Below are 17,994 nucleotides of genomic sequence, written 5' to 3' on the forward strand. Positions count from 1 at the left end.
TATATTACCAAAAATCTTCTTACGAGAAAGATCTAATTATTTCAGATGAATCATTTCAAATATTATTACAAGAAAGATCCCTTCAAAACTGTTGTAAGATAGGTTTGAGACATTATTATGTTGGTTACTCCACAGTTCACTAATTGAAAGCATAGCATGGGCTTCTTGGTCTAAGGCTTCTTGTAAATTATAACTGAATGTTAAATTTCTTTAAACTATGGCTAATTACCTTAGTTGAAAAGTACCTCTCCCAGGTAATAGAAACAGTAAAGGTTCTTGGTTTTTGGTTTCCTGATTCTGATGTTGTGATAATAGAGTGTGAATTAGAAGTTGTATGAGGAATAGGAGGTAAGCAAATCTCAATACACTAATAGTTATCTGAGTTTGAGCCTAGTCAAGTGCTGTTAAAGAATGAGAAGGACAATCACTAGGAAGTTCTGTGATTGGTGAGTGTGATGAAGCTGGTTCAGAGATTAGTAGTCAATTGTTCAGGAACAATTGGCAAGGTCATAACAGAATGAGTATTAGAGAGAAATAAATCTGAATAAGGGAAGATATTCTCATCAAAGATCACATATCTTGACAAATATATATATTTTTCAGATTTATAGTCCAATTTTGTTTATTGTATGGTCTTAGAAAAGGAAAGCAAGCACAAATCAAATATTTTTAGCATTGAATAATCTGGCTTCTTCTGAAATAGTTTTTCAAATGGTGATAAAAACTCAAGAGTAGCAGTGGGCAACCTATTAATTCATAGAAAGATTTGAAGCATTACAAATTTACAAGTAACTGGCTTTGCAATATGAGAATCAGAACACCTAATAGGTGAGGTATCTGCATGAGTAAGAGTACAATTATTACAAGGAGCAGAATTCAATGCACAAGACAAACACTTAGAGTATTTTCTTAGCAAGAGAACACTCTTAGGGACAACTAGGTGATCAAAAGCATAAATTCCTCCCCCAGTGGTGCCCTGGAGAAGGAGTTTTCGAGAAACCTGATCACGAACAAGACATTGTTTAGGCCAAAATTCAAAAAAGACATTATTGTCCCTGCTATTTGATGAACATGCAGCAAATTAAGCAGTTTAAAGCTATCATTATTCTTTTATCAATCAAAATAGAAAAGCCATGGTTTTTAATAGGGATACCTGTACCATTACCTACATATACATGATCAATAGATGATCAGTGGTAACATGGTGGCTAGCACCCGAATCAGGATACCAAGAAATTTGAGGTGATGCTGAGGAAGATCCCAAACCAGGTTGATATTGTTGGTCAAAGCCACATGACCATTTCCACCACAAATTTGGCAAAGAGTCCTCGAATTATTCCAAGAAGATCGTCCTCCTCTTTGAAACCGGCCTCTGTGTCCTCTCCTAGCACCACCATCCTTAGCTTGATTCTTAAACCGCTCTAGCATGCCTTCATATTGAAGGAGAAAGGCCTCTGCCTCACTTACTGAGAAGGTTTCCATCCTTAACATCACAACAGTGATGTAGTTACTATATTCCACAGTTAATCCATCTAAGATAACTTGGATGTGATCCTCATCTTGTACTTGATATCCAACTGCAAGAAGGGAATCAGCTAAGTTGCGAATTTGAGCAAGATAATCCGCAATGGAACCAGTTTTCTTGATGGATTTGGGCTGTGATTTGAGTCTCCAAATCCTAATCTTTGACGTGACGGAGAAGTAATTGATAATGGTGAACCAAGCATCAGAAAAATTAGTGCAGTGAACTACCTTGTTCTTGAAGGTAGTGGACATGGAAGCCCGAAGCCATGTGGTTAGTGCAAGATCATTCTGCCGCCACTCTTCATAGGCTGCAGATTCTTGTGGAGCTTTTGGAGTTTTGGATGCATCTAGATGATGTTCCATGCCCAAAATCTGAATAGTAAGCCATGCAAGATGCTTCCAAGTGATGAAGTTATCATCATTGAGTTTTTCGGTAAGGGGAACAAGCTCAGGTTTGGTTGTGGCTGATGACCCAGAGAGTATCAACGCCATGATGCAGGGAAGAAAGAAAGAAAGAAAGAAAGAAAGAAAGAAAGAAAGAAGAGTATTGAGGAATCAGAATGAATGAGTATTGAATTATGAGATTCTTGTTTATTCTTAGTTACACAACTGCCATATATACATGGATAGCCTAACTGTAATAACTAACATAACTGATTTTTATAACTCTTAGCTGTCAATAAAAATTGAAATGCAATTCAGGACAAAATTATCAACTAAATTGGACTGTGAGTTTGAGAGTGAGAGGGAAAGCCCTATATGCACAATTTTGACTTTTAGGACCAAGAGGGCTAATAAATGCATTACTACTTTACAGAAATATGATGACATGCATAAGAGAGTACAATCACAGTTGTCCTAATTTTTACCTATGACATATATTTCTTGATTCATCAATTGGTAGATTGAAACATCAGAGAAAGAGAAATGTATTGGTGAATTAGAAGCCAAAAAATCATTAGCCACATCCTCCATTGATGGTCTAGATTTTGGATCAGAAGAGAGGCATGCCAATGCTAGTGTCATAACAAGCACAACATCTTGCATATCTTTCTTAAGAATTGGGAGAGGAATCCTTGAATCCAATACATCTTTCACCATTAAGTTCTGAGTAGATGGCTTTGACAGACGGGAAATGAATTCTCCTGGATGATGCCCCATCATTGTTTCTAAAGCCACCACTCCAAAACTATATACATCACATTTTGTAGTCACATTTATGGTGTAAGCCAATTCTACATAATGTAACCAAATATTACATAGGTTAGTATGCAAATAACATCAAATTTTACCATTTTTAGAAGCTATATGAAGAGAATTAGAATTTAAATTTACCTGGAGCAATATATCCATAAGTACCAACTAGAATAGTTTGGTTAGATGAATCAGTATCAAGAAGTCTAGCTGTGCCAAAATCTGATACACAAGCATCCAACTCTGAATTCAGCAGTATATTACTGGTGGTAATGTCACGATGAACAATAGGAGGAGTACAATGATGATGCATGTAAGCAAGAGCATATGATGTCCCTTTAATGATGTTCACCCTCTTGCTCCAATTCAACTCTTGAGCTTCTATCTCATTGGCCAAGTTACAGAACAAGCTTCCTCTTTCCAAGTATTCATACACCAAAAACATGCATCTGTTATGCAAGCAATAGCCATAAAGCCTAATGATGTTCCGGTGGCGAATCTCTGTCAAGACCTCAACCTCCTTGCAGAAGCTCTTGTAAAAAGATGGATTTTCTGATTCTGTTTTGTGAAGCTTCTTCAATGCAATGGTTTTGCCACTCGGAAGTTCTGCTTTGTAGACACTACCATAAGCACCAGTTCCAATGCAATATCTGATATCAAAGTCCTCTGTAGCTTCAACAATGTCCTCAAATGCAATTTTGCCATCATATTCCCAAATTGAGAACAAGTCTCCATGCTTTGCTGCCTTGCTTTTTAGTCTGCGACGGCGATGCCTGGCAAATAGAACACAAATTCCAATCCCTATGGAGCCAAAAGAAACAAGAATACTGGCCACAATTATCAAAACCAAACCCAAAGTACTTAAACTTTTATCATGATCATTATTAAGGTTTTCTGATTGACAATTGTGGTAATCTCCATTGAGAAAAGGATTGCACTCTAAATTGTAGAATTGCACAGAATCTAGCCCCTCAGGTATGTTGCCACTGAGATTGTTGTAACTAAGGTCTAAATGATTAACACTTTTGCCAATTAGAGAAGGAATGCTTCCACTCAAATTGTTAATGCTGAGATCTACAAATGTAAGGTGAACAAAGAGACCAGATGGGATAACACCAGAAAGTCTATTAGTAGAAAGATCCAAAGCTTCTAACTGCAACAAATTCTCTATTTCTATGGGGATACTACCATTTATCTTGTTGTGTCCCATAGTGAGCATTATCATTTCTGTTAGAAGTCCTATACTTGAAGGTATAGAACCAGTGAAACAATTTGAATCAAGGTGGAGATACGTCAACCGGTTCGAGTACCCTATTTGCTCAGGAATTGGACCAGCAAGGTTGTTGTAGCTAACATCTAGATATGAAAGATTACCAATCTGAAAGGGAATGCTTCCAATTAACTTGTTTGTGCTGAGATCCACATGACTGATATGAACAAGTATAGTAGATGGGATATAACCACAAATTTGATTCCCTGAAAGTCTTATATCATCTAATTGTGTCAGGTTAGATATCCATTTTGGTATAACACCCAAGATTTCATTATATGAAAGATCTAAAACTTTAAGATGAACCAAGTTCTCTAATTCACTGGGGATAGATCCACCTACTTCATTGTTTTTGATAGTCAACACTTCCAACTGGGTTAAAAGTCCTAAACTTGAAGGTATAGAACCATTAATGGAATTTGAATTAAGGTGGAGACTTGTCAAACGGTTCAAGTACCCTATTTGGTGAGGTATTGGACCAACCAAGTTGTTTAAACTAAGGTCTAAGGTTAACAAATTTGTTAAATTCCCTATTTCTTGAGGGATGAGACCACTAAAGCCGTTTTGGGAAAGGTCAAGATTCTCTAACTTGGTGAGATTTGCATATGTTGTAGCAGGAAGGTCACCAGTTAGTTGATTGCTAGAAAGGTTCATGTAGATGAGATTGGACATATGACTGAAGATTAAAGGAATGGTTCCACTGAACAAGTTTGAACTCAAATCCAATGTGACAAGCCTCTCTAGCCTGCTGAATTCATTAGGAATTTGACCACCAATGAAATTGTAAGAAATATCAAGCACAAGAAGTTGAGTTAGATTTGCCAATGAAGAAGGAGAACCTGGTTCATCTTTAAGCTTGTTATGAGATAGGTTCAGAAACTTCAGCTTGTTGAGACTACTTAGCCCCTTTGGGAATCCATACAACCCCATTTCACTGAGATCAAGGTGGACAAGATTCAAAAAGACAGAAAAATCGATGCCTGTCGACCGGCCCTGTGTCGCGAGAGAGCTGTCATAATTCTTCCTTGGAGGAGAAGTAATTTCTGTGATGCTTCCAGCATTGTTGCAGTGAATACCAGGCCAGCTGCAACGGTTTGAAATATTGTGTTGGTTACTCCACCAACCACTCAAAATCAAAGCATTTGCTTCTTCATCTAAGTGTGACAATTTGGATACTACTACTTTTCTGTGAGTTCCAGCTTCAGTTATGGGATTTATGGCAAAGAGAAGAAGAACTGATATAAAAAAGGAAGTGGGTATAACCATGGTTTCTGCAACTATAGTGATCAGGGTGTGTGAATCATCATCTTATGTGTAATATGTAATATAATAATATATGAGTCCAAATCTATGTAATTATATGTTATAATTTTAAGTGTTACATTGTTGAATGAACATGTTTCAAACCTTAAAAGTCAGAATATAGCTAGGTAGAGTATAGCTTCTACGTGGAAATTCGGACAATGATATATGTGACCAGTGCCTGTTCTTGATTTCTTGAATTGTATTTGTATGCACCTTCTGTTATACATCCGTGTTCTAAAATTCTTCCTAGCTCCAATGGAATTTGAACAAACATATATTGTATTGTTTTTTCAAACGACTAAATTACTATTTTAGCCTTCAAATCATTAAGTTTTTGATAAAGTCAAAGTGGTATTAGAAAGAAAGAAATGAAATTTTCGTCCTCTGAAAACGATCTTAATTTGACAAAATGTATTAAATATATAGAGAGATATACTTTAAAAAATTCTAGTGATCAAATTTTGATATAATTTTTTTTCAAGTATATTTATAAAAAAAAAGGAAATCTTTTTATTCTTTATTTAGTAATTTTATTCTAATTGAATATTTTTTAAGTTTTAAGTATTTTTTTATGTGAATACAAAGTATTAAAAAAAAGTAGAAACATGACCTAGAGATCAATTTTTTTTCTGTATTTTTTATGATGTACTTTTAAATATTTTTTTCAAATATTTCAGCAACAAAATTAAATTAAATATATAAATTATTTGTCATTTATAAAAATAGAAAAAAAAATGATCATTGACAATTGTCTCGAAAGACAACGAGATCCTCAATAAAAAAATACTTTTTCTGGTCTTTGATTTTTATTCTTGTGAGACAGATTAGCTCCGCTATCAATATTTTTTCTATGTATTAAAGAATTAACTTATATTACATGTTGAACTGTTGATTTATCCATTAAGAGTCATTTAGGATTGATAGATTTTTTTTGTCGGAGTTTCGTGTTTTGGGCAATTATTAGGGTTGTTTAGGGTTTTTTTAATATTTTTTGTCATCTTTTTTAAATATATTGGCTAAATTTATGGTGTAAAAATGAGAAATATTAGTGATTTTTAAATTATTTTTACTTAAAAAAATTAAATAAAAGATATATTAGTAATTAACATATCACATAAACATGTTCGGGAGAAAAATCATTAGCATAAAAACTAATTAGTCTCATAATGTTAAAAAACACGAGTTAAAATGGATATTTTTTTTGTTGGAAATCTTGCCGTCCTTCAAACAAAATATTAGAGCATATTTTGTTAAATTGATATCTTTTTTAAAGTGAAAATATCATTCATTTCTTAGAAAAGTATTTTTTTAAAAGTCAAATTATTTGACTATCACATACTTATTTAAATAGACTAATAAACTAACTACTAAATCAACTCAACTTAGTTAACTAAAAGTCATGTTAGAATTACCGATGTAATTTTATCCCACTATTTTAAAATCTAATAGAATTACTAATATGTTGAATACTCTTTCAATAAAATCAATTTAATATAAGGGGAAAAAAAAGAAAATACACAAAGTAAAACATTACATACACACAAGCATGTTAATAACTCCGAGGTCCACAAATATTGCCAGTGGTGATGACGTATCGATGAAGACTAGTTGGAGACGTGGAGTGGAAGGATTACACATGTGGAAAAGAGCACATGCTATATTGCTATGTCCCTTTGAATTCAATCAGATTATATATGTTGAGTCATCAATTCATGGATTGAGATTTCATCAAATTAGATGACACAAGCCGATGTATCTGTTTTGATTTTTGAAGTAGATAATTTGTTACGCTAAAATGTTGCCACAACAATTATTATCATGTAGTAGTATTTCTTGTATCTATCATACAAGTACGACTTCCCTTGATGAAATAGTTGACTATGAAATTTCCTTGGCTTCAACAATCGTACAATAAGAACATGTAGGGAGACGATATACTCTTCAACCAGCAAGGTAACCTAATGTGGTGCAATTTGCCAAATTTGTTCGTATATTAATTTCTTTTTTCAAAGTCACCCATAATAATGTTGTCATTTGAAAAAGGAGATATAAGTGGCGTACTAATTGAAAAACTTTTTTTACAAGACAGTTTAATATATTGTCATAATTTTCTATTAATACAAGTGCAGTCTACGTATCTTTTGGATTAGGACAATCCTGCTTAATTTAATAACATCACTCTCTTGTTAACCTAAAAAAAATACTAGATATAACATCACTTTCGTATTTATACATTTATGACATTGTCCAATGTCATGCCATGACCAAGACATCCAATTAGGAAGGCTGAAATTGAGTCTGAATTTTTCTTTCAAATTTCTTTTCAACAACTAGGTCAATATTTTAGGGTGAGATAAACATGTGAAGGGAATATGAGTAATGGATACAATATTGAAAAAGATATATATTAAAAAAAAAATTTGCCAGTCTAAATCTTCTTTAGTAGCAAGATAAAGTTTCGTGGTGTAACTTTTACGTTTTAACGCATTGGTTTGGATCGATGTTTTGTTTTTACTTTGCTCTAAATATATGCAGATTTAGGTAAAAACAAATCATGCAATTTAAAAGATATGACCTTTTAGTTCCAAATAATAATAACATGAATGTTAGCTTTTCACATTAATTACGTGTTTACCAAACAAAATGATTATGTAACTGCAGATGGACTTTTCTTTAAAGAAAAAATCTATAGAATTTCAATGTAGTTGTGGCTTTCATCAATACTAACTATATCTTAAAAATTATAGTTCAATCTAATAAATCTCATTATTTTGAACTAAAATCCCTTCAAAAACGACCATAAAGGCTTTAACTGCTATTCATTAAGTTTATAGCAATCAATTTTTCCGAGAAATGAAGGAATTCACATAAATTCGATGCTTGTTTAGTTCAAAATCCTTCACAGCAGAAGGAAACATTGTTCAAAACACATTGTTCTTCCTCCAATGACAAATTAACATGACTCCATAGCCATTGAAACATAGAAGGGAACGAGTCGGGTCAGTGAAGGGAAAGAATTCTATATTCATTTCCGGGGGAATCACCAACAATCATTTTCTTGGTGATGATTATAATCATATTTTCAAAATAAAAATACTCAGAACACAATTTAAAAAGGAACTGAATAAAGCAGGCGAAGTGCATATTAATCAGAACAAAATCCATCATCAAAACTATTACCACGAGAACAAAGTTGTATCACAAATTTTCATGTGTTCCAAAAATTCCAAGACATAATATGGTACCAAAGAACTAGGTCTGCTTATCAAAAAGTACATTGAAGGTAGAACCTGATACTATCACTGAACAACTCACTCTAAGCCACAAGGGTGCTGGCGGTTGTTGATTCACTGCAAAAGCAGATAACATAACCAGTGTTAGAACGTCGGAACATTGCGATGTACACAAACAAGAAACAAAAATGAGCCAAAGGCCCTAAAGTAATAGCATCTTTAAGGTGCCAGCACTTCAGAAATAAGCACAATCTCATTATTAAAACACCGATCCAAATTCTGTGGAATTGAGAACAAGTCGCTATAAACGACTTCTGTTCAACCTCTGCATACGAATAATAGTGATTCACATGAAGCAAAATGACAGCAAGAAGCAGTATAGTGCATTTTAACTAATCCAAAATAATTCAAAAACCCATGGACTTTCATAAACAAAATATTTATCCAGAAGAAGATCACAAAGAATGGTTCCATTATGTTGTCAACCTAATCCTATCAACATGTATACACCGAATTCAATTGTTTTATGAACATCAATTTAACAATGAATAAAAAAATAAATAAGAGCAAGAAGTTGAACAAACAGCACACTTAAAATACGAACCACACAAAACCCAATTCAGGGAACCACAAGGATTTTAAAAAATGGAAGTATTCATGAAATGCATCATCCCGGTGTATAATCATCAAAATAAAAGTTCAGGCACATTAAGAAACCGTTGTGATTTAAAGAAAATGCATATTTGATACTTACTATTTCCATACGGGTGGAAGCTTCTTGGTCTTCTTGTAGTAACGTGCAAGGCGGTGGATCCTGCTCTCTACCAAAATCAACCTGAATTTAGAGTCCTTGTCCTTCCTATTCCTCTCCAAGTGCTTCCTGATTGAGACAGCCTTCTTGATCAAGTGGTATAGATCTTCAGGTATTTCAGGAGCAAGACCTATTGAAAAAAAAAACAACACAAGAAACATTGTAAATACATTTCACATATCAACTTAAAAAGCAAATTTATACGAACAAGTAACAATGCGTAAAGCGTACCATGGGCCTTCAATATACGCAAAATCTTGCTTCCGGAGACACTCTTCACCTGAGCAATTCCGTGAGAATCACGAAGAATAACACCAATTTGTGATGGAGTAAGACCTTTCTTGGCAAACTTGCAGATATTCTCCTCAACCTGAAAATTCCAAAACAAAGAATTAGAAAAAAATGGCCACATATCTTAAAACCTGCATTTTTAAATATTAACATAACAAAAAAACTAAGCCGTGTACAACTGTAGGTTCAAATACATGGATCAAATAATGCCATAAAGCCCTAACATGGATCATATCTAAATTTAAAACATTCATATATTAAAAGAAAAATTAGAATTTGAATCATTAGTTCAAAATTCATGATCCACAAAACTAAGCCTGAGGGGTATACCACCAAAGTTGACACTAAATGCATTTGACACATGCTGGAGCCAATTCTATTTTGCATAACAAAATATTCAATCCAAGCCTAATTTAACAACAATGGCTGGATACATATATAACTACGAATAATGTGTAGACAAGTATACACAGTTACCAAATTAAAATACTAACAAACGAACCTCACATTACCAAAAACATACGCCTAAAAATAAAAACTCAAACAATTATAAATCTCTAAGCTAAAAAAAAATCACAATTTTCCATCATACAAAGAGAACCCTAAAAAATAAAAAAAGAAAGGCAGAAAATGCAAGAAGGTAGGGTTAAGATTTCTGACATCCTGAGATGAGATCTTGAGCCAGCTGGGTGGAGTCCTCTTGTAAGGAAGAGCTGAACTGGAAATACCCTTACTGATATACACAATCAACGAACAAACACGTCAAAAAAAATTCAGTTTGTCCAAAAAACAATAACATTAAGAAATAAAAAATTAAAATGGTTGAAGAGAATCTGTGGCGCGAGAATGAAGAAGAGAAAGAAGCATACCCGCGACTGTGCATACGCCCCATGGTGGCTGGTGGAAGGAAGAGAACTCTTTACTCTCTGTGTGTGCTCTCAGCGACTGCGCCAAACTGAAGAAGAAGATGGAGAAGACAGAACCCTGAATTATATTGAGGATCATGCTAGGGCATACCCGCTGGGTTATTTATTGGGCCTTCATGGGCTTTTAAATATGGGCTTCGTTTCTCTCTATTATCCTAAAATTATAATTCCTAAGCCCATGCTTTAATCGGCTTCACTCTCGTTTTAGTTTTAGGCTAAAAGCGTAAGAAACAAATTTACTATCTTGTATCTTAAAAGTATAGGCTAAATATACCATAAAAAAATAATTTATAAAATTTATTGTAAAAAGAAGGCTGATTAATTTATAAAAATATTTTTATTTTTGTTTTCTGGTTTTATTTCCTGACTTCTTTTTTTTCAATTTTTTTCACATTTTAAAACATGTGATTGGTTTGTGAAAAAAAAAATTATTTATAAATATTGAAAATAATAAAAATATGTTTAGTTAGTCAATTTTAATTGTTATTTATTGATACTTTATTAATTGATTGTTGATTAAATAAATTATTTCAATAACAAATTATTTTTTTCTTTCTTTTATTAAAGAAGAGACATCATGGTGTTTGAAAAAATAATATGAAAATGATATTTTAAAATTAAAATATTAAAAATAATATTTTTAAATATAAAAATAAATTATATCAATATTAAAGGATAAATATGAGGTATAAATATAAAACACACAAAATAGGAGTGTAGTTGAATTTAGTTTTAAAAATAGAATTACGGTTGAAAATGACGTTAAAAATGGGAGAACGCTTAAAAAAAGAGGACTATATTAAATTAGAATATAAATACAAATTCGCGGTTATATTGAGAATCATGTTAGGGCATAGGGACGGCAAAATTGCCTTGAATGGCACTGCAAATTTACTTAAATATCTTTAATAATTTACTTTTAATATAAATTTTTTAGTCATTTCATATATAATATATATTGAAAAATCTAATCCTAATTTCAAAAGTCTCTTCCGTTCTCTCTATAATATTAACACTGCGCCCGTCCCACTTTTCAATCTATATTATTGTTTTTTTTAGATTAAAAATTATATTTTAAGACTTTGTCTTATGCAATATAATTATGGTGTGTTATTTTATATTTTTGGATTTGTAATTTTAGATAATACTCTATTTGTATACAATGTTTTTTATTTTTAATTAGAACTTTCATATAAATTATCAATATAGAAAGATAGAGAATGAGGAGAATGAAAGCTCACAAGAAATAGAGATAGGGGACAATATTTTGATTATTTTCCCACGATAGAAACTAAAAGGCCAATGAATTACTGCATACATAAGGCAAAATTTGAATCTCCGACACTTGTTTAAACGAACTAATGAACAAACCACTAGATCAACCCATCTTAACTGGTAGCTGCATCCCTATCTTACCTGTTGTCATCCTTACTAGGGGATACCTGGCTGGGTTATTATTGGGCCTTTAACGGGCTTCTAAACATGGGCTTCGTTTCTATCTATTAGCCTTAAATTATATTTTGTAAGCCCATGTTTTAATTGGCTTCGCTCTCGTTTTAGTTTTAGACTAAAAGTCAAAAAATATTATTACAAAAATTTTATGTGAAATTAATAGTTAAAAATCGTTATTTTATAATTTAGTCAAATTTATCAAATTATTCTGTCAACTTCATTCGAATGACAAACTATATGTAAATCTCCGCTAAGATTTATAGCTTTCCATGTAAACTGCGTAGTTTATACTTTATACTGGTTGTAGTTGTAGCCTTGTAGAATTACTGAATTAGCTTTGGTGTTCAGTTCGTGTGTAATTTCTTGCATATTGGCTAGTGCATTTGAATATAATTTTTTAGTAATAGAATAAAATTATTGAAAGAAAATCCATTTTAAAATATACTATGTAGCTGAATCCACTCAAGCACATATTAGATAGCCATTGACTCGCTAAGCTCTTAAAAGGGAATATTAAGACCACGGAAGTACAGTCCAACATGTGAATGAAAACACAATAAGCATGATTCTTTAAATTGTTTCCCAACTATTGTACTTGGACTAATACCAGATTTGTCCTTTTATTATGTATATGAGTATTTTACCCCTTAATCTTGTGCTATCAACAAGTCAATCTCTAAGGCATACATTCAATATCCAAATTGAACTAGCTCCAAACTAGAAACTTACATACTACGTAACAATGAATAAATCTCACTAACCTGATGGTGTGTCCTATCATGTACAGAAAACTGGTGAACACATCCCTCTAGTTCAATCCAACTACAACCAGGAACCTTTATCAAATTCTTTTCTTTCATCTCTGTCCTAACCCTTTTAACATTTTCCCACATGCCCAAACTTGCATAAATATTAGATAAAAGCACATAACTTGGAGTACATGAACTTAGCTGAACCAATTGCTTAGCTACAGGCTCACCTATTGAGAAATTCTGATGATTTTGACAAGCACTGATCAAAGTCTTCCAAATTACATCATTTGGTTCAATTGGCATCATCTCAATGAATTGCTTCGCTTGTTCAATTTTCCCTGCACGGCTAAACATGTCAACTATACATCCATAGTGTTGCACTCTAGGTTCAAGATTATACACTTTCTGCATAAGCTCAAAACATATTACTCCTTCCTTCAACATGCCAGCATGTCCACAAGCACTCAACAATCCGATGAATGTGATACTGTCGGGTGTAATAGAAAGCCTTTCCATCTCCATGAAAAACTCGAATGCCATTTCGCCCATTCCATGTATCGCTAACCCACCAATCAAAGCATTCCAGTGATCTACGCATTTTCTTTCAATGTTCTCAAATACTGAGATAGCTTCCTCTATGCTGCCACACTTTGAGTACATGTCAATTAGCGCAACGCCGAGTTTACCAATTAGAGAGTGCCCGTTGTCTATTACATACCGGTGTATTGCAATACCAAATTCAACTTGCCCTAACTGTGCAATTGCTGTAAGAACAATTAACAAAGTGGTATCATCAGGTAACATGTTTGTTGCCCTTCTCATATCATGAAACAGCTTCAAAGCCTCAATGCAATAACCGTTCTGAACATAGCCAGCCATCATGGAGTTGCAAGAAATAACACCTTTACTTGGCATCTCATCAAACAAGCTCCTTGCAGCAGCAACATTACCCGATTTCGCATAACCATCAATCATAGTAACCCAACTGACCGAATCTCTCTCAGGCATCTCATCAAACAATGCTTGAGCATCCTCCATTTTCGCATGCTTCACGCACCCACCAATCATAGTGTTCCATGAAACCAAGTCTTTCTCAGGCATTTCATCAAACATACTCCAAGCAATATCCAACCCATCCTCACACCTTACATAGCCTCCAATCATTGAATTCCAAGTAATCAGGTTCCTCTCATCTAATAGCATTCCATCAAACAACTCACGTGCCTTTTCAACCGCCCCACACTTCACATACCCATCAATCATGGAGTTATAAGAAACAGCGTCTCGTTCAGACATTCTTTCAAACACTTGGCGCGCAAGCTCAACACAGCCACACTTCACAAACAATCCAACCAAGCAATTTTGCAAGAACACATCAGAACAAAGATACGTTTTTGACAACAACCCATAAATTTGCATTGCTTCCTTCAACAAACCTACTTGGGAACAAGCCTTGAGAGCAAGTGAAAACGAGTACTTGTCCAAATTGACCCCATTGTCATGCATGAAACAGAGCACAACCAAAGCACCCCTTGGGTCACACCCACCATGGGAATAAGACCTTATAACAGCGTTCCAGAGAAAAGGGTCATCGCCATGTTGGTCCTGTGTTGCGTGGTGCTTGAAGAACACATAACGTGCAAACTCCACGAGTGGCGCGTGAGGTGAAGAGATGAATGTGAGAACGAGCTTTGTGGTGAAAGAAGTGTTTTTTATGAGACCCGTTGTTGTGATTCGTGCATGAAGTTGTTTCACGTGTTGTGAGGTTGTGCATTTTGGGAGCAAGTTGAGTGTGGGAATGGAAGAGGACCATGGTTGATGTGAAGGACTACAAGAAGAAGAAGAAGCACACACAAGCATCAATGAACTCAGAATTTGAAGATACTTTACTTTTGTTCTGTTCTGTTTTTGGTGGGTTTGAGTTGGAAAACTTTGTATATGGAAAATGAAAACTTTGAAGTTGGTTTCAGTTGTTGGTTCATGAATGGAGGTTTAGCAATGGCAGTGTTGTTTCAAGCATATGTGTGTCTCTTTGGGGTTCCAATTTGGATAATGCCATAATGGCTTTGATAAGGTTATCTCTGTTTTGAGGGAAGAGACTGATGTTGTTATTGTTGTCACCATCAATGGCTGCTTAGATATTTTTACTTCTAATTATATGAAAATTAATGAACTAAAGTGTACAAGATATTTCTGACCCAAAAATAGAAGTATAAGTTTAATTTCTACATATAACAAAAAAGAAATTACAAAATTTTATAAGGTGATTGGGAATTTGGGATATATTTTTTACAAGTTAAAAAATTTCCCGCTGAATACACTAGGATAGTTTTTTGTAATAATGTGTTTGCCTATAAGATATTACTATCAGTATTCATGAATGAAAATTGTAAGAAGTGCACAAATATTCCCAAGTTTAATTTATTTATTGAAAAGGTAATTAAATCTACAATTTCACAATTCCTTTTCTTCTTTAAACCTGGAGCTTTTGTATTCAAATTTCGTCTTCTTCTCATTATCATAGTTAATTTAATTATATATATATATAAGAAACAATAAATTACTTTCTTCATTTTTTTCCCCTTTCCATCTTGAAGAATTATTCTTTTTGCTCTGGCTGGTTTTTTCTTTCGGCCTTTACTCTTGTTTTTTTATGGTTTTGGTCTTTACTCCCGATCATGCCATGCTTTTTTTTTTCAATCTAATTTTATTTTATTAAATTTTTGAATCCCAAAGGATATTGGATTTCTCTAACTTTGATTACGGCTACTGGTGAAAAATGGTCAGGCCTGTCAAAAACCTATGGACGGATTTATGTTTGGCCTCCTTTAACTTGACAAAAAATAAGTTCAAGTTCAAACTATTTTAAAAATTTAAATTTTTTAATAGGCTAAACGCAAACTTATTTATTAGGCTTGTCAAGTTAGTCTAGATTTGTTAAAAATTTAAGATATAGAAATTCGATATTTTAATCTAGGGTAGGGTTTTCTCTCATTAGGAGAGGGTTTTTTCTCGTTAGGAAAGTATCTCAGAACACTGGATTCTGCTTTCTGAATCTTTGCTCTCTGTTATTTACCTAAACCAAATTGTCTCAACAATCACCAACTATATAACCAATTCAAATCACCTTCTCAGATTTTCACCTCCACCAAAAATTCACCTCAAACCCAAAACTTGTCTTTGTCAATAACCATCTTACTTATCATGGCTACCTGACCTTCAAACACCACAAGACCTCTCTCATATTGGCTTACCTGTCGAATATAAACAATGGTCAAGCATTAAATTATTGTCTGAAACAGAGGTCAATCTAATAGCATTAAACACATAACATCTCAACTCCAAACACTAGGAATAACCGTCACTCATAGCATTCTCTCTTCTAATCTACATAACCTTTCATTATGCCCAGACCAAACATGGGCACTGAACCCATAGAAGGCACCACCATCACCCTGAACACACAACCAAGTCCCGGGTTTAAGCCGAATTGTTTCAATCTGGTTGGCAGAATCATCATAGACAGAGATCTCAAGTTTAGAGCCATCAAAAACTCCATTTTGGGCATGTGGGGTAACCCCAGCGATGTCTCAATCTCAGAGGTGGAGAGAAACAAAGTTCTCATTAGCTTTAAAGACAGCAGACTAGGAAAAAGATTTCTCAACAACGGTCCGTGGAACGTAAGAGGTAATCTAATAAATCTTCAACAATGGTTGTACGGAGAATCTATTCTTGATGTGAGCCACGACCACATGGAGTTCTGGATTCAAGCCCATGGCTTTCCAATTTGAGCATCTAAATAAAAAAATGGCAAAGACAATCAGAAATCTCATAGGAATAGTGGGAGAAGTGGAGGATCCCATAAAGAATGGAACCCTGAAAAGAGATTTTCTACGCTTTAGAGCTGCCATCAACATAACACAGCCACTCCAGACAGGATTTTGGTTCAACAGGGACAACAAAGCTAAGATATAGATTAGGAGTTAAATCTCAATTTGACCCCTGAAATTTAGTTTGATATTCAAAATGATCCTCACAATTTCGTTGGCCCCAATTAGAATCCCCAAATTTGTAATTGTGGCTCCAACTTGCCCCTGTCATCATCTCCGTCACCAAAATGCTAATTTGATGCAATTGTATGACACGGTGGACACTACTTAAACGACGGCGCATTGGTTTTGCGCCGAAACCCTTTGAAAACCACACCGTTTCAGTTTTTTGTGGGTTAAAACTCTCTTTCTTTCCACTATGACGATCATAAGTTGCCAAACATCAAGAAAACCCTTACACTACGTGGTTTCCAAAGGTTTTGCGTGCGAAACTAATACGCCGTCGTTTAAGTAGTGTCCAACATGTCATGCAATTGCGCTAGATCAGCATTCTGGTGACGGAGATGATCACAGGGACAAACTGGAGCCACAATTATAAATTTGGGGGTTTTAACTGGGGCCAACAAAATTGTGGGGGGTCATTCTGAGCATCAGGTCAAATTTCAGGGGCCAAATTGAGATTTAACTCTATAGATTAGCTTTAAATACGAGAGGCTCCAGGATTGCTTTTGCCTCAAATGCAGAATCATCGGGCATGAAAAGAAAAGTTGCAGCAAGCCAACAGCCATGGCATGCTGGGATCCAACAAAACTCAGATACAACAACGAGTTAGCAACTAAAAGGGCGAGATCGCTAAAAGCAGAAGAAGATGAACAAGAAGAGGTGCGTGAACACCACACGAGAGATGAGGAAGGTGGAGATAGTCAAAACTTAGAAGATGAACCTAAGGACCACCAGATATTAGACATCCCAGATATAGAGGTCTCATCGGGAAAAGAAAGAATACGAGAAGGGGAGAAGATTGGCGGCAAAAAGATGGAAGAAGACAAGGAGGTAAGTCCACTGGTACAAGAAAGTGGCTCAGAATTTCAAGAAATGTGCCTTCTCAACGTTTTCCGAGGAACTCTGAAAAACCTAAAGGAGGCAAAAGGAAGGAATGTAAAAAGGACAAAAGAAGTCACACAAAAAGAAAGAATGGGTAGTGTTGAAGAAGAAAAGATAAAAGGAACTAATTCTAATATTGGGCCATCTAATTGGGTTAAGCCCAAAGATGTTCTAACTAGAGAAGAGAATACAATAAAGAAGTAAGCCCAACAAGAATTTATCAACCTCCAGGAGGCAAATGAAATGGATTCAACCAAAAATCTCCCAAGTGGACTACAAGCAAAACCAACCAACTCAGTGGG

At 34.4% G+C, this 17,994-nt stretch overlaps 3 protein-coding genes across 3 annotated transcripts; all 3 read right to left on the reverse strand.

Moving 5' to 3' along the window:
• Window positions 1–2,141: 2,141 nt before the first annotated feature.
• LOC130957649 (probable leucine-rich repeat receptor-like protein kinase At1g35710) lies at window positions 2,142–5,288 on the reverse strand. The gene is made up of 2 exons (XM_057884502.1): window positions 2,860–5,288; window positions 2,142–2,759 (listed from the first exon to the last, which is right to left on the reverse strand). The coding sequence occupies exons 1-2, from the start codon at window positions 5,252–5,254 to the stop codon at window positions 2,383–2,385; spliced, it is 2,772 nt and encodes a 923-aa protein (XP_057740485.1). The 5' UTR covers window positions 5,255–5,288; the 3' UTR covers window positions 2,142–2,382.
• Window positions 5,289–8,401: 3,113 nt separating this feature from the next.
• On the reverse strand, window positions 8,402–10,623 carry LOC130960507 (40S ribosomal protein S13-like). The gene is made up of 5 exons (XM_057885919.1): window positions 10,498–10,623; window positions 10,289–10,361; window positions 9,569–9,707; window positions 9,281–9,467; window positions 8,402–8,643 (listed from the first exon to the last, which is right to left on the reverse strand). Exons 1-5 carry the CDS (start codon window positions 10,518–10,520, stop codon window positions 8,610–8,612), a joined length of 456 nt encoding a protein of 151 aa, XP_057741902.1. The 5' UTR covers window positions 10,521–10,623; the 3' UTR covers window positions 8,402–8,609.
• A 1,934-nt stretch (window positions 10,624–12,557) lies between these two features.
• On the reverse strand, window positions 12,558–14,852 carry LOC130960785 (pentatricopeptide repeat-containing protein At2g45350, chloroplastic). The gene has a single exon (XM_057886244.1). The coding sequence runs from the start codon at window positions 14,616–14,618 to the stop codon at window positions 12,732–12,734; it is 1,887 nt and encodes a 628-aa protein (XP_057742227.1). The 5' UTR covers window positions 14,619–14,852; the 3' UTR covers window positions 12,558–12,731.
• Window positions 14,853–17,994: the final 3,142 nt, after the last annotated feature.

Source organism: Arachis stenosperma, chromosome 2 (assembly GCF_014773155.1).
Source record: "Arachis stenosperma cultivar V10309 chromosome 2, arast.V10309.gnm1.PFL2, whole genome shotgun sequence".
NCBI lineage: Eukaryota > Viridiplantae > Streptophyta > Magnoliopsida > Fabales > Fabaceae > Arachis > Arachis stenosperma.

Bases quoted from the DNA above. Each gene is read 5' to 3' on its own strand.
- LOC130960785 (XM_057886244.1), bottom strand. From the start codon at position 14,618: ATGCTTGTGTGTGCTTCTTCTTCTTCTTGTAGTCCTTCACATCAACCA.
- LOC130957649 (XM_057884502.1), bottom strand. From the start codon at position 5,254: ATGGTTATACCCACTTCCTTTTTTATATCAGTTCTTCTTCTCTTTGCC. The intron at 2,760-2,859 runs GTAAATTTAAAT...TACATTATGTAG, and splicing joins TTATGGATATATTGCTCCAG to AATTGGCTTACACCATAAAT.
- LOC130960507 (XM_057885919.1), bottom strand. From the start codon at position 10,520: ATGGGGCGTATGCACAGTCGCGG. The intron at 9,468-9,568 runs GTACGCTTTACG...TTTTTTCAATAG, and splicing joins GCGTATATTGAAGGCCCATG to GTCTTGCTCCTGAAATACCT. The intron at 8,644-9,280 runs GTAAGTATCAAA...CTGCTTTTGCAG, and splicing joins CTTCCACCCGTATGGAAATA to TGAATCAACAACCGCCAGCA.